The 23018-nt window shown below is 38.7% G+C and overlaps 1 protein-coding gene across 5 annotated transcripts in view; it reads right to left on the bottom strand.

The window, feature by feature from the left end:
- Nucleotides 1-23018, bottom strand: part of evi5b (ecotropic viral integration site 5b) — a 56324-nt gene that overhangs the window by 8588 nt on the left and 24718 nt on the right. For 3 of the 5 annotated variants that reach the window (XM_017433727.3, XM_017433726.3, XM_017433728.3), the window contains exons 3-18: nt 18267-18456; nt 14541-14765; nt 14334-14408; nt 14092-14217; nt 13857-14000; nt 12906-12995; nt 12576-12673; nt 12256-12316; nt 11462-11515; nt 10446-10478; nt 9899-10048; nt 7559-7690; nt 7303-7443; nt 6989-7147; nt 6132-6278; nt 5945-6040 (exon numbers count right to left, since the gene is read on the bottom strand). In XM_017433727.3, coding sequence (XP_017289216.1) covers nt 5945-6040; nt 6132-6278; nt 6989-7147; nt 7303-7443; nt 7559-7690; nt 9899-10048; nt 10446-10478; nt 11462-11515; nt 12256-12316; nt 12576-12673; nt 12906-12995; nt 13857-14000; nt 14092-14217; nt 14334-14408; nt 14541-14765; nt 18267-18456 — 1921 coding nt within the window. Of the gene's footprint in view, nt 1-5944; nt 6041-6131; nt 6279-6988; nt 7148-7302; nt 7444-7558; nt 7691-9898; nt 10049-10445; nt 10479-11461; nt 11516-12255; nt 12317-12575; nt 12674-12905; nt 12996-13856; nt 14001-14091; nt 14218-14333; nt 14409-14540; nt 14766-18266; nt 18457-20324; nt 20415-23018 lie in introns of those variants that run through there. The other 2 variants (XM_017433729.3, XM_017433731.3) reach the window with 2 other exon arrangements.

Below are 23018 nucleotides of genomic sequence, written 5' to 3'. Positions count from 1 at the left end.
GAACGAACTGATCGTATAACATCTTTGCCTAAAAAGTTGGCATCAACTGTTGGTGTCAACTATATTTGTCTGTTAGCAAAATATCTCACAAACCACTGCACAAATTTTAACGAAACTTTCAGGAAATGATGATTGGTTGCACATCTACAACTTCACTTTTACAGCCAACACAATTTAGGAAGGCTGCTACAGCCAACTGACCTTAGAAAATACAAAAATGGCTATACATTAGTCATTTAACACATATTTTGATACAATTTAGTGTGGTTATCATTAAACATTCACAAAATAAAAAATAAAAAATTTTGTTTGCCTGAATGAACCTAGGAACTATGCTGTCAGTGGGGTGGGGTCTCCCAAAGAAGATTGATTCTAAGTGATAGGCCAGACATGGAGCGATTCACGATATGCGTATGGACCAAAGACAGCAAGGAGCTCAACGTCCCTCACCCGGACAACTGATTACCACCTGGTGGTGAGCTGGATCAGTTGGTGGGAGAAGATGCTGGATAGACCCAAACATATAGTGAGGGTTTGCTGGGAACGCCTGATGGAAGAAACCAACAGAAAGACCTTCAACTCCAACCGCCAACTTCCAGGAAGGAAGCTAAATCTGGGGAATTTGGGGTGGGTCTGCCCATAACCAGGGCTGAGGCCATGGTCCTCAGTCAGAAAAGGGTGGACTGCTCTCTCTGTGTTGGGAGTGAGGTGCCTCAAGTGGAGGAGTTTAGGTATCTTGGGATTTTGTTCACGACTGCCAGACTGATTGGTGTGGCTTCCACAGTATTGCGTACTGTGTGGGCCCTTGTGGTAAAGAAGGAGCTGAGTGGAGCTGAGCTGAGTTTTCTTCACAAGTTAGCTGGGCTCTCCCTCAGAGACAGGATGAGAAGTTCAGTTAATTGGGAGAGATACGAAATAGAGCCCCTGGCTGAAAAGTAGCTGGGAGTCATTCAGAACACATACTCCGAGGGTGATGTTTTATGACATCATGTGAGATTGCATACAAGTTATAATCAAGCTTTGACCAAAGTGGCAACAATGCCATCATTTCTCAGCATAAAATGATCTTAGTCTAAAATCTTTGCAAGAAAGGTGGCAGGTGATTAGATTTAATTCAAGAAATGCTAGGATTTTATTTAAACCTGATCTTATATCGTCTTAAAGTTTGTAAAGGATAGTTGCTAAACAGGAAGGCCTTAAGAATTAACACTGAATATTCTTTAATCAATAGATTAATATTGTTTTACTTTTGAAGCACTATTTTCCCCCATTTACAAAAATGTTAAATGATTTTTTCTTTTGCATGTGCAAAATGTGGTATTTTCTAGCTCAAGATTTATTGTTTTTTTAGAACAAGACTGCAGGCACTAAATCAGTTTATTTTCACTTTCTGACATGTCATTTCAGAAATGACAGTTAAAGGAAACTTTGATAAAACTGGGAAGAAAAGGTGAAACACAACGCCTTCATGATGCAAAAAGGACCTCCAGGAAGGTTTATCTCACACAGCAGTGCTGGTGCACCACTCTGTGCAACACTGATGCAACAGGGTTTCACAGCAGACCGAAAGAAGCTTCATCACCAGCTTTAATATGGAACAAACACTGGATGAAATGTTTGAGGAGAAATAGCAGTCAGCTGATGAAGCTAAAGTGGATGTTTTCAGTCACAAACAGAGGTCTTTGAAAAAACCTGAAGATGAAAAATGGCTTATTTCTACAACAGAACAATAAACAAAAACAACTCTCTGCAAGCTGAGAGACAACTTCAACTGAACTTTGTCATCCTCTTTTTTTTTTAACAAGTTGTCGCAATTTCCTGAGATCAAAATGACATATCTGTGACATACTTCGGTCAAAAAGAAACAAGAACCAGAATAACAAAACCATGCCACTTAATTGCTCTCTGACTTCAAATCATGATGGTAAACTTGTCTGTTCTACAGACTTGAAATAGTTTCAACATTTTTTGAAAACAATTTGCAGAGCTCCACCTGACAGCTCAAACTAGCACAGACACTACACTGAGCTCAGTCAACAACTCCATAAAACAGATTGTAAAAACAAAATGTTTTATTTTCAACACAGTTTCCAGTGTCTGCTATTTAGAGACAGTGATTTTACGAGTCATGTACTGAACTGGCTTTAGTATTTAAAAGACTACATATCCGAAACAAGAGCTGAAGTCATGTAAAGGCCAACTGATGCGCCACTTTCTGGCTCCATTCTTTTCTGAAACAAAAAGCAAATAAACTGTAATTTCCAGTTTCTGATTTTTNTATTTGGATTTCTTAATTGGGACGCACATAGATCTTTGTTAGTGTATATCTTAAAAGAAATGTATACAACATATTGACTTCCAACTTCTGAGGTGGTGACTTTAGCATGAATTAAATTTAAAGTTGGAGATGAAGATTAGAAGATGTGATTTGTTTCCCTCTGAGCTGAAGCAGTGACATATTTTCCTCTAAGTCCGAATCATCAGCTGAATGAAATCATTTTAAAGATAAAAAGTTTGGGTGATTTTTCCAGAGTTTTTGAGTTGTCTGTGATTTCAGACATCCAAATGGATGCTCTAAATACTAAAAATGAGTTATATTTAAATTACATTTCTTCTTCACAACTATTTGTACAAAAAAATAAAAAATAAAAGACTAGTGACACTTTGGACAGCTACACTGCTGCAAGTTCAGAAAAAAACAAACAAACAGACAAAAAAAAAACTGTTGCAGTGTAAATCTTTCCACTAAAAAGGTAAACAATTACACTTGTTCTGAAATAAAACAGCTGTTGTCTCCTCTGTAAAAAACGCAGGTAACCTATGATTCAATGGTGCATGTAACAAAACACATGTGCAGGGTTTACCCCAGAAAAGAGGCCAAGCCCGGTGGTAGGTGGCCATTCACCGGCCGACCGTGATTTAGTAAAAAAATGATTGAAGTTAACAGGAAAGCTGAAAATATAAACCCGCTCGTTAGATGTTTATGCTGCGGCTCCAACAACCTGCTAACTCCAGGTAGCTGAAGGTAGCTCGGCTTCAGGGCTCTTTAGAGTCCCGCAGGGCTCCACGCACAGCACATGGACCTGAGCGCGCGGTGGAGGCGCTTACGTCAGTGCAGTATTCTCCAAAAAGACGGGGGGCAGTACGCTACGTAACCAGTGGAAATACAGTAAAAAAAAAAAAAAAAAAGACAGCAGATAGTTTCACATCAAATATGGCTGCACGTATTCAGGAGGAAGAACTGTTGTATTTCTGGCTGTGATACAGAGAGGATGTTTAAACTTAAAGCATTCAGTTTAACTTTTATTGATTTATTTGCTTTAGTTGTGATTCGTCCATCATAGAACTAATATTTCTTCCCTCTGTGGTCTATAAACACTCCTTTTTATCAGCTGTAGCAGTAATCTACTTCCAAGAGTTTTGAGCCGTTTGATTATCTTTGTGATCTCTCATAGAGAAATCATATAAATGCTGATACAGGCGAACCAGCTCCGCTAGAGCACCAAAATCATCCATTTTGAATGGAGCGTGGTGCGTGCAGTACGCGAAGTTACAAAAGGTGCACGACCACGCAACATGACACTGCACGGGACCTTTGCGCAGGGGCGGGGACAGCGCGATTGCGTCACTGTTTGCATGCGTACCCAGCGTATTATAAGCCTGTCGGCCCGCCAGGCTTATAATACGCTGGAGGAAATCCTTGCATATGGAAACTACTGCAGCTGCTCTGTTTACATGGTGCTCATTTTGTTCCTCCTTCAAAATCAAAGAGGCATCCAAAACTTCGCCTCAAGATTAATTTACTTAGTGAGCGTCTCTACTAGAAAACAGTGCTGTCCAAGAAATACATGTCCTTAAGGGACAAGAATTCGGTGTGCTCAGAGACCGATGCAACACAACAAGATACAAGAGATGCTCATCTTTCAGCTTTGGACAGCCCAAGTTGTTGTAAAAAGACTGAAATATGAAGCAGACCCAAGCAGACAGAAAACTAAACAATGTTACTGCCACCCTGGTTAGGACTGACTGCATAAAGACTAAGATTCTGGGAATTATTTTCTCTTATAATCAATCAAGATGTTTCCCCTGATTAAAGCTGCTGAATCAACTTTCTTTCCAAGTTTGCCAAGTTACAAAAAAGAATCTGAGTGTTTTAAAATTACTGCCTACGTGGGTTCAGTACCAAGGAAGAGTGTCAGACACTTACTCATTTGTGCCACTCTTTAAATTAGGTATTTATGTTATTATACAAGTTCAGGATTTTTTTTTTTTGCTTTTTTACCATATTGAAATCACAAACTGAACATAAAAACTAAGAATGTAACACGTATTGTAGAACAGGATTTGATCAATTTAACAAAACACTATTACATAACATTACAAGATGGCTTTTGTGGTTCAGTAGTTGTTAAAAACTCTCTCCTCCAGTACTAGTGTAGCAAGGTTTTATCTTAATCTGATATGATAGACACTGCTGTTTCTGGCAAGAAAAGCAAACACCACATCACTGCGATCACTGAGGTAATTATAATGAAATATTTTGATTGTGGAATTCTGACAGTTTCCCTAATCAGGTCCAGGCTAGGGTTCAGCAACTGGATAAATACATCAACTGTGTGGCGATTTTTTTGAAGGATGATAATTTCCACTTTATTTTAGCTAGTTTAACTTTCCCTCTCAAAAGTTTTCAAAGCTTTCAAGCTTCAATCTGACAAAGAACAGTGACATCTGGCAGGAAACTGAAGTCCTAGCAAGAGCATGACTGAAGCACCGACATGGTATCAATGCCATGTCAGCAAAAAAGACTTCTGAAAAGACTATACTACTGAATAAAAATAACATTTAAAAAGACTGCTTTGCATTGTGCTTAAGATGGGCTTTCAAATGCCTAATTTATAGGACATTTGACAAACACCATCCAAAAGTAATAAACAGCTCATAATTTTTGTAAGAACCAGACAAACTGAAGCTTCACTGTGGACCAGAGTTTGTCCTCACAGACAGTTAATTTTCACCGTGATGCTTCATGGCAGCTGCTTTACACTCAACCATCAGCTGTTAAACACAGACTTTATGGCAAATTGAACAAATATATTAGTCATCAGTAAAAGCTCTTTGCAGCAGCTTCCTCCTGCAGCGTACTTGTCCCTGTTTTCTGGCTGTGCGTCATGACGCACCGCGTATGGAGAGGAGTTTTTTTTTTTTTACACCCTCATTTACTTGATTGATGCCTATTCACAATTATCTCCTCTGTGTGTGAGCTGTAGTTAATCTGGAAAATAAGAAGTTTAAAGACATTTTCTTGCAGCTTACAGCTTCTAAAAAATATTGCTTGTTGTGGCAATAAGGACATCATGTTAGAAGTTTATCACATGTCCGTTCTCAGCATGATAAATCTGTCTGTAGCTTTTAATACTGCCCCAAAGTCGGCTGCACAGAAATGGTTAGTTTCTTTTCAAACATTTTGACTAATTCTTTGTCTTCGAACCAAAGTAATCTTAAATCAGTATTTTTTTTTCCCTTTTAGCCACAAACCGCTCACTTCCACAGTTCTATGCAGAACAGGAATTGTCTGGTCCATCCCGCCTAAAAGTAAATAAATAAAATAAACAAAACCATGCTTAATGAGACACGTGTGATATACCGCCAGTTGACGGTTGTTGGAATGACGATGATCAGTTAAACATTTTTAGCCTATTGCTCAAGCCCAGTTCAGACCTATTTCAAATAAGAGCAAAAAACAAAAAGCTGCAGCAAAGGGTTAGATTCTGAAACAAAGGCTAGACTCTAACCCTTCGAACCAAAATAAAAATGTAACTCACCTTGGACACTATTAAATGTTGCTGTGAGAGATATTTCCCTCTGTGGCTGAATAAAGTTGACGTACATATATTGTGGTTTGTGAGGGAGTTGAGGAACTCAGCAGTCTGAGTCGGGACTTTACCTGAATCTCCAGCTCTGAGATCTGTTGCTGGAGCTCAGCCATAGCAGCAATGTTGTCAGCTTCCCTCAGCCTCACTGCCATCACCTCTTCCTTATTCTGCAGAAAACAACATCATTTTTCAGGTTGTACTTCACAGATTATGCCACAGATTGTACCTGCAGAAGCAGTGTTGTAAAAGAGTTTGTACCTTGCACTCAATCTCAGCTTGCCTTCGCTTGATTTCTTGCAACTGCACCTGCAGATCTTTGTTTTGCATTGTCAGAGTCTGCACACGCTCCTGGACACAGCGACTATCCTGCTCTGCTCGCCGCAGCTGGTTATTGTGAATCTGATTCTGAAGTGGCACATAATAAAAACAAAACTCTACATTTAATTTTACTTCAAAGGAGACTTTCAAACACTGGACTGTGAGGGTACAAGTGCCATGTCTGATAACATCCTGATCTGTAAAAAACATCTGACTCCATCTAAAGGATTTTTCATAACATTACAAGTCATGACTTCGCTGCTAAGCCAACACTACAGCAAACATTTAATTTTATGAGTTCTCTCACAGTAGATTGCAAGTCCAAAAAGACAGGAAGAAAGTGAAAATTTAAGACAACATAAATGATAAAATGCTTGTTGATAAGATTAAAGGCCTAACATTCCTTAAAGAAAAGCATATGCATTACAATAAGACAGGATGGAGTTATAACTGTTGTGTTTAAACTTGGAAATTAATGTTATATAAGATCTTAACATGATCTGTTAGAATTTGAAGTATGCGTTGAGGATGATTTTAAGCTCCTACCACAGCAAATTTAGCTCAGAGTCTGTAAAACTGAGTTATAGACATTTACTAAGGTTGCTTAGCTGTGGTAACCTGAATGGGGTTGACTCCAAACGTTAATTAGTTATAAATGTACATTCAATGATTACTTTCTGACAGTATCAATAAAATCTATTTACTGGTTCATCAGATATTTTGCTCACAGTACAGACACACAAACATGGGCAATAACATTATGGCTTTCGCCTGTGGGTGATGATGTGACCTCTGACCTGTGTCTCCAGCTCCAGCATCCTCTGCCGTGTTTCTCTCAGCTCTGCCTGCGCCTCTGCTTCACGCAGCCTCACACTCATCAGCTCGTCCTGCAGCTCACCCAAGGTGTTCTTCTTGGAGCTGTCCTTCCAGCGACCAGAAGTGCGAGCCAGGTGGCACTACAGAGTTGTTTGAAGAGTCAGTCCTTTTTTTATCACCACTTGAAAAACAAAGCTGTGTAGTGTGGTCTTTGCATGCAGCATTTGCAGCTTATTTTATGTTTGAACTGTTTGATCATCCATGTGATCAAACGGTGTCAAACAATGTGGCTCACCTGCCAGTGCTCTTCAAGATCTCTGACTTGCTGTCTCAGCTCCTTCAATCCACTCAGAGCCTCAGCTTCTCTCAGCTTCACACTGTTCAGCTCCTCTTGCAATCGTGCCACATTAGTGTCATCAGGTAGTGAGGAGTTCCTCTAAAGAAGGTGTAAAAGATAAAAATGGGATAATAAAGTAGAGCTACATCACTCAATACATGTGCACTAGATAAGAGTTAAATGGTACAGCACCAGTGCACATGTAGCACCTTACCTTCTCTATGTCAAGGATCTTATCTTGCATTTCCTTGAGGGCGCACTGGGACTCTGCCTCCTTCAACCGGGCCTGTACAAGCTCTCGCTCCAGCTGCAGGACAGACTCCTCAGAGAACCGAGGGGGTCCCTTCTGCAACCAAAACAAATGACAGTAAGCAGAAGAAGCAAAGCATAATTGTCAACATCAAAATCAGTGCAAACAAAATGTCCAAACTTTGATAATCTAAGCAATAAAAGCAAAATAAATCCAGTCTATTAAACAGTATGAATAATTCCATATATACTCTCAATGCCTCTTCACACTCACCATTTTACCTTTTACTATCTCCTAAATAATTCATTCACACTCATTGTTCAACAAGACAGCAAATTATGTAAAACATGGCCATGAAAGTGTACATTATCATCTGCAATCCAACCATGAATAATTAAGACTGTTAACAGATATGCAGAGAAGATTCTGAGAACAGGAGGACATGTGTGAAATCCCCCCCCCCCCATTGCCATAGAGACATCTGCTTACATATTCATGAGTGCATTTCTGAGAATACAGGAAGTAATTGTGGTAGTGCTGTGTGTTACTTTGTGTCCCAATATGAAGTCATGCATGCCAAAACAAATCTTCACCAAAACCAAAGAGCCAAGTGAGAAGAGAAAAGCCCTGTTCAGCAACAGCTTGTTTTTTGTTGCTGGCAATCATATCTGTTTGGGATGGAGGAAAGTTACTCTAAATCTTTATAACTTGAAATGTCAAGTCATAGTTTGTGCTAGAGTTGGGTGCTAATATGTTACCGTATCATAAAGTATTTGAAAACAGAAACGGTATTGCTTTAAATATTGTCATTAAAAATTACTGTGCAACCTGTTGATAGCCAAAATATAGCAAAGGTGAAAGTAATTCTATTGAAAGAACTCGTGTTAACACCTAAATCAAACCTACAAAAACAGAAACATGTCTCTACGCTTTTATCATTTTAGTATAGCAGCCATCAGAGGAGAAGGAAGAGGCACAAGCCAACCCCCCCAAAAAACTTTAACATAATTACACCTATTCCACTGGCTTTATTTCAGAAGCCCCACTCTACTCTACTCGGCTCGGCTCTATAAAAAAATGCATTGCATTTCCACCGGCCAGTTTGGTCGGTAGCAGAGGAATGCCTCCTCGTGTTGCGGGTTAGGGGTGGGGGGTGAGTGTGCACTACCGAAACTTGGCGCCATTTGTGGAAACAACAGAAGCGCTATGGACAACGTTGGCCCTGTGTTGTTGCTGTTTATGGGGATTCTCCTGAGACTTCAGAAAGAGAGGCGCAGTGGAAGAAATGCTCTGGATGCCGCGATTGTTGCAGAGCAGGACAGCTGTTATCCGCCGGAGATTTCAGGCTTTACAGCGTCTTCAGCTGGGGAACAGACAGCATAAACGTTGCAGCGTTAGCTTTAACGCTGTTGTTTATATTCCTACCGTTCGCTCTTTATGCTTGCATCTGGTCACACCCACGACCAATGAGTGAACAGGAGCTAAGCTTGCACCACCCACGAAAGCAGAGCAGGCCCGGCTGGCCCTACTCCGAAGCAGGGACCAAAAAAACAGGGGCCGGCCTTGAAAAAATGGCGGTGGAAATGTGCGCAACGCAAGCCGAGTACAGTGGAGCCAGGACCTTTAGAGCCGGTAGAAAAGGGGCATAATATTGACTTTCAGCCTTGTCCTTTGAGCTCAGAGATTTCTCCAGATTCTTGGAAAGTTTTGATGACATGAACTGTAGATGACGGGATAATCAAAATCTTACCAATCTTCAATTGAGGAAAATTTTTTCTGAAATTGTTCCACTAATTATAAATATAATTTTTCACAAATTGATGAACCCCCGCTCATCTTTCCTTTTTCTTACTGACCTGTTACCACTTAACCTGATTTGTTACAAATTGTTTCTTATTCATACAGCTTACTTTTACAGCATACTGTTGCTCCTGTCCCAACTTGTTTGAGATGTGTTGCTGCCATCAAATTCAAAATTACTTAAAAATAAATAAATAAATAAAATGGTACAATTTCTTAGTTTAAACGTTTGATGTGGTCCACTATGAATAAAGTATGGGTTTATGAGATTTGTAATTCATTACAATCTATTTTTATTTACATTTTACACAACGTCCCTACGTTTGTGGAATTGGGATTGTACTTTCACAGAGCTTATTGGATATGGAGTAAACAACTCCCAACTGTTGCACACTCAACAATCTGAAATGAAGCAATGTACAGACAGACCTGGGCAGCATCCCAGCATCCCACAGGACCTGAGACACTTCTTCTGCCAGCGAGGTTATCTGTTACCCTCCTTACCGCTTGTGGCTGCTGCTGCTGAAGCTGCCTGATGGTTTTCTTGGCCTGCTCCAGCTGAGCACTGGCCTCCTCACACTGCTGTTTGACTGTGGCCAGCTCCCGCTTGACCAGGTAGTTTTCTTCCGCCTCTTGAGCTCGAGTCACTTGTCCCTTTGGACATAAGCAACCGAGGAGGGGTGGAGTAAGCACGAGAAGAAGTAAAACGAAGAGGCGGAATGGGTGGGCAAAATTAGAAAAGTAGGAATAGGTATTCTAACATGTCATGCTTGTTTTAACTTTAGCAACTGTGATTTATGTTATTTTCGAGTTCTCTTTGACATAATTTGTGATTCTTATTTTGTCCAAATTGTGACATTCCTAGCACTTAATAAGTAATGTTATCAATTTTTATAATCTGGTGTATTTCTTTATTTATTAGAATCATTAGATTTTGCATCATTACGATTCATAATTGTACTGATCATAAGCATGCAATGCTAAAAAGAAACAGTAGGAAAGAAAAAGAAAGTCGCAAGTTATAAAGGTAAGGAGAATATGAGGAATATACCTGAATCAATCTATCTGCCAAGGAAGCACTTTCCTACAAAACAGAAATATGAACAGAGACAGCAGAGAGAGAGAGAGATAATCCAAAGGACAGTTAAAAGCACACAAAAAAACAAGTGATTGTTTCAACGGAGCAATGAAATGTTCATTTTTCCTCCAGATACAATGATTTACAATGATGTTCGCATTCAGAGGTAAAAAAGAACATTTCATGCTGGTTTGGTGAAAAAGGTTCAAATAAGCTGGTGACAAAGTGAAGAAATGAGCAGTGCTGCTAAATCAAAGAATTCAGACAGAAAGCAACAAAAAAACTGGCTAAAGCTGAGAGAGATAAATGTTGCAAAAAGAGCAGCTAAAGATTCAAAAGATGCACAGAAGCTCCCGGCTTTAATAAAATGTATTCAATATTTTTTTTGTTTTTATTTCTTTTAAACAAGTTCAGTTAGTGTTGAGTTAAAGACCAAACTCCTGAGTTATGTGAAAAAGACGTCAGCGAGCAGCAGCCTTGTGCTTTTAGAGTCATTTAGATCAGAGTGTTGCAAACGCAGCCCAGCAGACATTGTCACTATCCACAGCAGACCTCATGCATAAAACTGATGCCCATTCAGTGACATTACGACAAAGAACCATACAAACAGTGCAACCTGACATGCAGTGCTTTGAGATGCCTTCGACATCAAGCAGCTTCATTCATGTTCCAGACAAGCTTGTTTCAGTGTCTGCTTCAGTTAGTAATGCCTGAGGACTTTCAGATTTTAATACAGTCACCATCACAACCTGAAATGAAAATTATCTTTTTTCTTAATTTGATTGACAAATCAGAAAATTCAGCTTATGACAAGTTACCATAAAACTGTACAACTAACACAGCCCAGTTAGTGGAAAAAAGCCTCCATCATCAGGAGACATGCATGATGTATGGACATATAAAGCTGAATGAATTAAGCCAAAACTGATGAGAAGGGAGAAGTATGTCATCTGTCTGATGATGAAACGCGCAAGTCGTGACGCACTCACTTTTTCCAGCGTGTCTATCCTCTGTTTAAGAAGCCTGTTCTCTGTCCGCAACCTCTGAAAAAGAGTTCATGCAACACATTAGACAGAAAATACAACAAAACATCAGTCGGCCAAATTATAATCACTGACAGAAGGAATGAAAAACATCATCAGGACATATTATGCAGGGGAACAATCTTTAAAGGGGATATAATACAGAAAAACAATCACTGCTTTAGTTCATATTATTCAGAAGTTACAGCCAGTCCAAACTTTACAGGAGAAACCACATCACCCAACTTTGAACCATGGTGAGTTCACTTGCCTCATAAGTAGAAAAACAAAATTATTTTGCGTTTGTTTTTACCTGATAATTTTCATTTAGGGTTACATATCAGAGATGAATTAACTACTAATGTACTATTATTACTTAGTTTAGTGTTTTATATAATGACTAGGACATATAAACAGTATCCTGACATGCAAAACTCACTGAAATATTGTTGCCTACAAGGGTTGGGCAACTGGATAAACATACTGTATCCACCATCTGTGATTGGGGTGCATTGGCAATATTTTATTTTATTTTTTTTCCAAAACAATATATTCTATATATTTTTTTTTTTTTTGAGGAAGACAGCATGGTGTTTGACCCATGAAGGCTGCAACTCTATGAACCACTTCCAGCCAGATCTAGTCCATGCCTTAAAACATCAGGACTGCTACTCATTATCAGGTTGATGGTCCTAATAATGACTGATTTGTAAAATGATATTGGGGCATTTCAGACAAACATTTGAATTATAACCACAAACCTTTATTTCCACCTGCTCTTCCATCTCTTTTGTTTTGATTGTAGTGTATTCTTTCTCTAACCTGAGGAAAAAAACCAAAAACAAAATGGGGGTAGTAATACTTGTGATAATTTAAAAATGATTTCCAAAAATACAAAATATTTAAAGGCTGTTTTTCACAGTTGAGGCTGAATACTTAAAATTTAGGAAACTACGTGTTCAATTATAATCAAAAAAGTTTGTCAAATATATTTCCATTTCCCAAGTGTAATACAAAATAAAGAATAAGACGATGGAAATAAAGAGGAGACTAGTTCCTAAAACAAGAGAGCTGTGCTTACTTCTTCATTTTCTTGGCATTGTATTTGACTTGATATGCAGTCTGGATGACCTTATCTGGCTCGCTGTCAAACTGATGTGGGACGACTTTCTGGAAGTGCTGAAGAAAAAGAAAGAAACAGAGGTTGGATAAGAGCCAGGCCACTGTGCACTCTGTTGTTCATCACTGCTTGATCTCAGAGTGCTGCATTCAGAGTTAGCATGTCCACAGGTATGAGCGGGTTGGACACATGTATCAATTAACTGGGTGTGGTGGAGGTTACTCCCTGAAAACAAAGTGTACGATTCGCCTGAAATCTGACCCTCCTAAGAGTTACATTATGACAATTTACCTGTAACATTCCCTCCATGTCAAGTTGGATGAGTTCAGCCTGGTTCATCTGAAGGATGGCCAGTCCAACACGGAAAACAATCTCTAAACCCTGGAATCAGAGATCCTCATGAATAAAAAAAACCTCAGGATGCAGTGAATTTTTTTTGTTGTTGTTGTTTGTTTGTTTTTAAAGAGACAGAGCATTAAAAATAACCCAGGTGATAAAACACACTACTTGTAGAAGTGGGCTGTATGTTCTAATTTCTGCAGTAGGTGGCACTAATGCACCACCTTTCTTTTAATGGTTACCCTATTTCCCTTTTAGATCATAGGCAAAAGCAAGGAAATTTAGAGCTGTGAAAATACCTGATCTAATGTATAAACATAAGCGTAAAATGCAAGCCCAGTTAATAAACCGGATATGCAAAAATAATATTTCTTTGTAGACTGGCACAATTATAGTACTCTATGCAACCCAATTTGTCTTTATTTCTAAATTTCATTTTTTCTGTTTTTATTTTTCTAAATTCCATGTTTTATGATATAACCACAGTTATTCACCTGAAAGTGTTTTATTATATGGTGAAATAATAAAATTCCAACAATTAAATACACAAATTCATCATTATTTTTTTTAACACACCAACAACTGTTTTAGTTCAACAAATCATTCAAAGCTTTCTTAGTGTTTTAAAAAATCTGCTGCTAAGAAAAATGCATTCCAGTGCTTTTAAAAAGAAAAGTTTTTGTTTTTAGCCAGAGAAAAGAAACAGTTCTTTTTGTACAATAAAAGTGCTTCTCATATAAACATTAAAGGGGCAGTACATTTTATTGTGAATACATAAATAATTGCATTAAACTACTGCATATTAATGGGGTGAGAATTGTTTCATGATGGTGATGATTGTTTTGTAGACAATGTCTAATTTTTTTTTTGAAGTCGCTTTTTATTTTTCTCCTTTTCACTAACCTCACACATAAAGATATCAAAGACCCTCGTGGCGACAGACAAAGGAAACGAGGTGAGGAAGATGGTGAGGAACCATGAAGAGGCATACATGGAGGTATGAAAGCTCTGAGCCTGGAAATGTATATGTAGCTCAGGGAGATGCTCCTGTGAAGGGAGAAAATTCACATCATCACAACATTCACGTCACACGAATTTTGACAAAGCATTTGTTGGATACTCAGCATGACGCGCCTACCTGGATCATGCTTTCAAACTGGTACATGCAAAGTCCTAATTCTGCCATACTGGGTTTGAAGAGCTCTCGTAACCTGTAGTCCTGCATCAGCTTCACAAACACGCAGAATGCCTCTTCTTCAGGCATCTGGAGAAAATGATAAAGATGTACAAATTTGAGTGATATTCAGTCACACAATGCTATTTGCAAGGAGCAGGGGGACTGTAGAGCTTTTGCAACATTTGTGGTGAATGTAATGTTACCTGCATTAACAGCAAGCCCACAATAAAGGCACTCCCCTGACAGTAGCCGACCTCACGATCCACCAGAGAATAGGCCTGAAGTAGAAGATTAGATTTACACAAACCTCACTGCAAACTATTGGTTAATATCAGTTTGTGTTATCAGATTGCATAATTATCAGTTTGTTAGAATAACAACATGTTCCTAAGACAGAAGAGGAGTTGTACCTTCATGACATTAAAGAGCACTTCCTGGCCCAAACTGTCCTTCTCCTTGAAGAAGTCGTGTTCAGGATAAGTGCGAGCGATATCTCTACGTATCAGCTTCTCACACGGCGACGTCATCTTCAGGAGTTCTGAGTACTGGTCTTTGATGGGCATATTTTGGGCGTTACACAACAGCTGCCACACAATGGCCCGAAAGTGGTGAGGAATCCCTTTTCTCACCAGATCCTGCAGAAAAAACATCACAGATACTTTAGCATTTGTCTTGGGCTTGTGGGCCTGGAGCAGAGTGGGTGAGGTATGTGGTGATGCCATTTGACAATAAAATCTGCACTTTGAACAGTAATAAATTAAATATTTAGGAGAACAAAAAAAACTGTAGTTTTATGCGTTAGACATCACCAGTCATTCCTTGAAAGAATGCACATTACCAGAGTTTTAGACTAAGATCATCCAATTCTGTGAAATGACAGCTGGAGATATTTTGTCCAAACCTTGAAAAAAAAAAACATTATGCACAATTTTATACAATAGCTCGAGATGTCATGCTCAGAGTTTGTGTCAAGGATGAGTCTCAGCTATTACTACAACAAATTTCAGCTCAATATCTGTAAAATTGTATGCGTTATTGTCATTATTGTGTTGATTAATACTGATTAGCTGTGGTGGCCATCTTGAATTGGAATGACAGATAGTGTCAGGAAAACCACAACACTAAAACTACTGTTTAGTCTAGCTTTAGTCCTGATACAGTAATTGGGAGTTTAAATGTTTCACATCTGGATGTGAAGAAAATAAACCATAAGAATGCATCTGTCTAGGAAGAAAAAAATCTTTATTTGTTAAAACTGCATTACATGTCTGTATCTCATTATTAGTTTCCACTGTTAAATCCGCTAATGTACGGTATATAAAACATTTTAAACAGTAATTTGTTTCCATTAATGCTGATATAAGCTTATTAAGCAATTTCCTCTGCGGACAGGGAACAGTGGTCTTTCCTGCTTTCCTGTATATGTGTGTGTGTGTGTGTGTGTGTGTGTGTGTGTGTATTTGGTCAGTCCAGGGAGCATCTGGACCAGAGGTCCACACACACAGACCTTCAGCGGGGATCCCTCTCTCCTCAGCATAGTTAAACAAGACAAACTGTGCTTTGTTCTGTAAAAGAACAATGCACCATTTCATATCTTGACTCTTAAACAAAAGCTGCTTTCTGGGCCACACCATTCCTTTAATCACCTTTATATTTCACACCCACTAATATATTCACAATGCAAAAATGTATACAAGAAAAACCTCACTGTGACAGTTTACTATACTGAACAACAGTATATTTGTTATATGAAATATGAATTTATGGAAAACAAAAACACAAGAGTCAGGTTTTGCTGACAAGCACAAAATACTAAAGGTTCCTTTTTTTGTGCAGCAAAAACTTGGTTTCTTTGTAAACCAAGAGGAAGAAAACGTCAATTTTGTGGAGGCCTCAGCAGTTATGAATAATGCCTCAGCCTTGCTGAACCATCAGTTGACCACTACTTCTGTTAAATTACATAATAACACCATGCATGTTTATAAGCTCATTGTAACACTTCCCCATTTAAACACGCAATGTTCAAAACAACAAAAACTCTCCCTCTTTTCACAGACAGCCGAGCTCCACATGAGTTGTATGTTAACTGCAGCTGGCTGAGAAACATATCAATTAGATGCTCAAATGGTCCAAAACAATAATTTACTGCTGTTGCATTTTTGAATGAGGAAACTACCAGTTCTTGCTGTTTAGGACTTGTGCACTGAAGATACGCCGTTTAAATTAGAATATTGCTTACAGCTACTAGGAACAGAATTATCACAAGGCTCCACAGAGTATCTGTAAAAGCAGGCATCCTAAAATTAACATTAAATGTCAAGAACTGAAACAAGTTCAAGGGCAACACTGCAGGGCTAGCCAGGACAGAGATAGCTGGAGATGCAGTAAACATTCACACAGTTAGAGCTATTGTCGTGTTTGGTCCAGAGTGTGATGCAAAATACATGTGTCAGGAAAAAAAAGGGCACAGTCATTTCTGTGCACATAAAGTAATGTAAGAACTTTCATTTTCTCTACAACACAGATGTACTGACAGTGAGCATTAACTTTTGTCAAAGAGATGCCTAAAATAAACAGACATAAAACTGAACCTTTATAATTTATAAAAGGACTTTAGAAATGTCTTCACCTTCAGCAGACAGATGAAATGTGTCTGCTGGAGAATGTGAAGACTAGTTAGCGACTGGAATTTGCGAGGAAGTCTCCAAAATGTCTCAAAATGTTTGTGGGGATTCCTCACATGAATCGCAGAGGTGCACAGTCTTGAGTTTTCAACATTTGAACATGTAAAAAAAAAAGTGCAACTAATGGTCAAACTGGTGCAGGTTGTCTCAGTGCGTCGGGACTCAAAAGCGTGCCTCCTGGTTGGGCAAAGTGTTCTGAGTGTGCCAGATCTGAGTTGCACAATCAGAACAAAATTAATTTTTTTAGGTAATGTTTGTTAAGCTCTGCAAGTAAAGCATATATTGGAGTAAGATTTGCAATCTGAATAAGTAAATACCACCTACATGAGGGTTTCTGCAAGCCTTGGTAAGTAAAATTTAAGACTTTTTAAAGACCTTTATAGACTACCATGTATCAAATTTAGGACCTACATGAATTTCTCAATGTAAAATCTTTTTCAAAGTAATAAAATCCATTGTTTTTCATTTAAATTCAATCCAAATTATTGAACTCATTGAATAAAAAAACAAACCAGATCAGAGCAAAGGAACCCGATTCTTTTGCACTGAAAGTCAACAGCGCAATAAGATTAAAATTATTACTTGTTAAGTAAACAGTTGCTTAAAGAAATTAATGAATAAACGTACAAATTTAAATATATTTTATTCCTAAAACAGAAAATCTGGAAATATTTAACACTTTTTAAGGCCTAAGACTGAGATTATTAAATTAGGGATTTCTTGTGACTTTTTAACACCCTGCAGAAACCCTGAAACTGCATGAGCAAACAGCTTTGTGGGTATTTCTAAAATGTAATTAGGAAATTTTATTGAGGCACAGCAGATATGACACTTGCATTACCGTTGGAAAGATGTACTACCTCAGTCAAACTCCCCACCTGCCATGCCCCGGAGAGGACCATGCCAGGACTGAGTGCTTGACATCAGAACCGATGTTCTCCCCTTAAATAAGTTGAATATCCCCAACTCTAATCATGCAAAGGATTAATGATAATTTAAGCAAAATGGTCCCAATATGCTAATTTTAATTTCTAAAGTGTACTCCAGTAGATTAAATTAAAAACATGTGGGAGGCTGCCAAGGTGGGTACAAAGCGGGTCAAAGTGGGTACAATGTGAGTGAAGGTGGGCAATGAAAAAATGTCCACGGCCTAGAAGAGAGTTTTACAAGCTGTGCACACAAAATAAGTTGTGATTTTTACAAACTGGCTGTGCAAAAGAGTCTACAAGGGTCTCTGGCTATGTACAAAATATATATATTTAAGAGGATGTCTACAACCAAGCTCAAGTGGTTAAAAACACTCAATTCAGTAAAACTTCAACTGAGAATTTGCCTTGTTTCTTGCTATTTTGAGTCTCCAACTAATATTCAACAGTTGCAGCTCAATGAGATACTACCTTCAATAAGAACGGACTGTCACTTCTAAAAGGTAGTAACAGGAACTAGCCTCACCTTAAGTTGCTTCTCCTTCTTTTTGCGCACCTCCTCCCACTCGTTAACGATTCTCCCCCACAGAATCCATGTGTCCTCCTCCAGATGGGAGAGGTTGGAGGAGACGGATGAGCTGGAAACCAACGAGGAGCCGCTGTTTCGCCGGGAGCCATTCATGGAGCGTAGAGACTTGCTGTCTGTCTCCAGAAGCCTAAAATGAAGAAAAGAGCAACATTTTAAAAACTGTAAAAACTCATTTTGAATGTGATTAGTCACAATATTAACCTTTTACAAATTTGAGGGCAAAAAGTAGTTTTAGCACAATAGCTAGAAAAACACACAAGCAATAAAAATAAAACATTTAAAGATTTTTATTAAAAGAAATAAACTTTGCCAAATTTTATTCTAGATTTTACTGGAACAACATACAAAATGAGATTTTAAGGCATGGCTAGTTTCAGTCCTTTGCAATCTACACAATATTCATAAAGAATAATGCACAACTCAGCTTTTGTTACTGTTCATACATTAAAATGTTATCAGTATCAAACCATATCAAACTCAGTGTGAGCACAGGCAGACTGCATGTTCTTAACAAGAAAATGAAAAACTTGTAGTTGTTTTGGTTTGTTTTTTTCTTTTACTTAACAAGTGCATCAAACTGCTCGGGTTGTTCCAGTGCACCCAGAAGGTTACAGTGCAAATACAGCAACTAGAACATGCTCACAGTCTAAAGGAGAACAAAGACATCCAAAGGCAGTAAAATAAGTTTTTTTTTCCCTCTCAACAATCATTAGACTTCACCCTGACAGATAAAAAGATATATTGCAACACCTTGTATAATTCTACTATATCTAGACTTAGTCCCAACTAACCTGTAAAGTGGAAGTGAGGAAAAGACACAAACTGCATCAAGTGTTTCAATCAAAGCAGCCATTATTTCCAGGTTAATGCTGAAAGTTAAATTACTTATTTACCATGGGCTTTATAGTTCGATACTGTGGATTTATGACTTGCAAATAAGCCAATGCATAAATCAAAGAATTAGCAATTACCAATTAAGCAAACTCTCAACTATTTAAGATAAAAATTTCAAGAGAAACTTAACAACCATCTAGGCATAAGAAATAACTAATAATAAATAGGGGATAAGCCAAATGCTAGTTAATTAAAGCCCTAGAAATGCTCTTACTCATAATATCACATCAGTTTGCATGTTATTACTGATCAGATTAAATGTTTAGACAAAAACAACAAACACTGATATTATGAAATAAAGTATAAAGTCATTTTCCCTGGCATGATGTGAGGTGACTTATTAAGGCTAAAACCTTGATCTGTGTGTTTCTCAGCATGTTTTTGGGGCAGACATAATTTTTCTCAGTTTGTTAGAGTCACTGACAGTGGCCCAATTAAAGAACAGCACACTGACAAACGAAGCCCTGACTGCCAGCCTGTGTCCCATTGAGGCATTCATGACCTGAAAACAAAAGCTCAGACACCTGATCTTGGAAACAGTCTGAGGTCTTTCCACCGGAGCTTATGATGACACCGAGTGGCTCCCAGAATGCCTTGGAGTTACATCTAAAATAGGTCATGTGAGAAGGAGTGAAAAGAATGGCCCTAAACAAAGGACATGCAACAGTAATTCTGTCCTTTAATTCAGCTCTGACACAAATTAAAAACGATAATAAAATTGTAAAACTCCATAATATATGTAAATTGGTACTTTTGAAAATCCTCACATCATTAAGTTCCTCCAAACGATCACACATGTCAGTACAAGGCTTTTACACATGATCTTAAACGGAGATTCACTTTGCTAATAATTCACCACTCGTCAAACGTAAGTGAGGCTTTGCAAATACAAACTATGGCTAAATGTCAACATGCCTAAAGCAAAATTCTCTTAAGAAACCAGTAGCTGAGGTGAATGGCTGGAGTGTTTGTTTTTTTAAAATTAATATTTAGCAAATTAATACAAAAACAAAACATTACAAATGACTTTTTCTTCTATGAGAGCAAAAACTTTATCTTTTTTCTTTTTAAATAAGCAGAACAAGTCATGAAACACCTTACCAAGAAAAATTCATGATGTATTCCACATTTCTCAGGTTTCTAGGATTTCAGGAGCTCTAGCACATCTGATTTACCAATTATAGCTGTCAATGCAGGACTTTGTCATCTGTGTCACACTACAGGACAACTGCTCATGCCTTTTATCTCATCTGCAGGGTCCAAAGGCCACTTGGTAAGCAACTACAGTATCTGTCATTTAAACAGTAATACCAAAGTCCTCTTTCTTGCTCCTGTAAGCACAGTGATGACCGCTTGATAAAATCTTTATATGTTTAAGTCTTTACTTCCAACATCTACATTATAAAAGATACCTCAAAAATAGGCTAATTGAAGAAGTAGAAACTGTTGGTCCTCCTGACAGGTAGACAAACTCTGGTTTCAGCATTTTGCTGTTCTTTTCTCTGGAGTTAGATGTGTCTCCAACACTACAATGCATCATTGATTTTAATGCTGACACAAAGCGCACAACTATTGATAGGAAAACAATCTGAGAAAGGATTCACAAAGTTTGCAACAGTGGGGCATTTCATCCTCTTTCAACAGAGCATTGCTTAATGTGAACAGTGACCACATCAGCTGCATTGTTCTGCAGTTACAGCACCCCCCGACCCACTGCTGGAAGATTTGTTTCAACAGTGACAGATGCAACTAGGGCTGAAACAATTCATCGAGTAACTCCAATAACTCAGTTACTAAAAATGCTCAAGGAAAATTCTTTGATTAAAAGATTTGTTTGATCCCTGTGACCACGTACTGCTCTGCAGTCACAGTGTCTCAGTTATTACAGATGGACAACATGCTTATGTTACTTTAACTGCAATGAAAGGAGGAGGAAAATAAAAAATAGGGGGAAAAAAAAAGACAAAAAAAGGCTCAAATTTGAGATTTTAATAAACAAAAAAAGCAGAATAAAGCAAAAACATTCTACAGGTAAATAAATACACGAATAAATGAATAAAATAAAAAGCTGACATTGTTCCAATTTTTTAAAACTGCAATTTGATTGCTCAGCAAATGTTTTGTTTTGGAAATAATTCACATGGCCATCTCCAAGGAAGGGGCAGTGTAATATCTGCAGACAATTTGTACATATGGAAGCTGAGACAGAAATAAAACAACAACAACAAAACTCCAAAACAAACTAACATGAAACATTTGATTCAGACAACATGAATGATTGAAGGAAAACATAAAGAGCAGTGTGTTACTAAAATACTTTGTTTTACTTTTACTTGAGTGAAGTTACATTATCCACAACATCTGCAGTTAACATCTGCAGCTGACTCCTGCTCCAACTGGAGCTTCACAGAACCCATCTATCCATCCATCCATCCATCCATCCATCCATCCATCCATCATCTTGTTAGCTTGTTCCTGGGTCTAGTCGTGGTGACAGCAGCTTGAGCATGGAAGCCCAGGCATCTCTTTCCTCAACCACCTGTTCCAGCTCTTCCAAGGCGTTCCCAGGCCAGCCAAGAGACAGTCTCTCCAGCATGTCCTGGGTCTTCCCTGGGGTCTCCTCCCAGCTGAACATGCCCGGAACACCTCCCTAGGGAAGTGTCCAGGGGGCATCCTTATCAGATGTCCAAAACACCTCAACTGGCTCCTCTCGATGTTGAAGAGCAGCGGCTCTGCTCTGAGTCCCTTGAATAACTGAACTTCTCACCCCATCTCTAAGGGAGAACCCAGCTACCCTGCATTGAAAACTCATTATAATTGCCTGTATCCATGATCTCATTCTTTTGGTCACTACCCAAAGTTTATGACCATAGGTGAGGGTAGGAATGTAGATTGACTGGTAAACAGAGTACAGTACAGAAGCTGCACCAATCCATCTGTCAATCTTGAATGACATTATTCTCTCACTTATGACCAAAACCCCAAGATACTTAAACTCCTCCACTTGAGGCAGCACTTCACTCCCAACCAGGAGAGAGCAGTCTGCCCTTTTCTGACTGAAGACCATGACCTCAGATCTGGAGGTGCTGATTCTCATCCCAACCGCTTCAGACTTGGCTTCAAAGCTCTCCAGTGTGATTTGGAGACCACAGCACAGCACAACAGGACCACATAATCTGCAAATAGAAGAGAAGGAATCCTGAGGCCACTGAACCAGACCTTCCGCGACCCTTGGCAACACCGAGAAATTCTGTTCATGAGAGTCAAGAACAGAATGGGTGACAATGGGCAGCTCTGGTGAAGTCCAGCTCTCACTCTGAAGAGGTCCAACTTACTGCAGGCAATGCAAACCAGACTCTCGCACCTTATAAAATATGTAAGACATTTCACCCGCCTTGCCTACTGGTGGTGGTCAGAGGCTCGGTGGCGCGGTGTGATGGCAGCCTCACTTCTGTCAGCCCGCCCCAGGGCAGCTGTGGCTACGATGTAGCTTACATCAGTGTGTGAATGTGTGGATGAATGGGTTAATGACTGTAGTGTGAAACGTTTTGGGGTCTAGATAAAGCGCTATACAAGTGCAGGCCATTTATCATTTAGTCACTGGTAAAAATCATTATTGTGCCACAACTCTGCACAAGCATCAAGTTGAAAACCATTTACTCAAGTTAAATAATTGTATGTTTTACTCTATATTGTTACTTGTTTTTGATCATTGTTTTATGACATGTGCTACATGTCATGTGGTTAAATAAAGTTGAATGAATGAGAAGGAAATCCAGGAAGTCTACAACATTC

The sequence above is a fragment of the Kryptolebias marmoratus genome, linkage group LG24, assembly GCF_001649575.2.
Source record: "Kryptolebias marmoratus isolate JLee-2015 linkage group LG24, ASM164957v2, whole genome shotgun sequence".
Lineage (NCBI taxonomy): Eukaryota > Metazoa > Chordata > Actinopteri > Cyprinodontiformes > Rivulidae > Kryptolebias > Kryptolebias marmoratus.
This window is presented reverse-complemented; position numbering and strand designations above follow the sequence as displayed.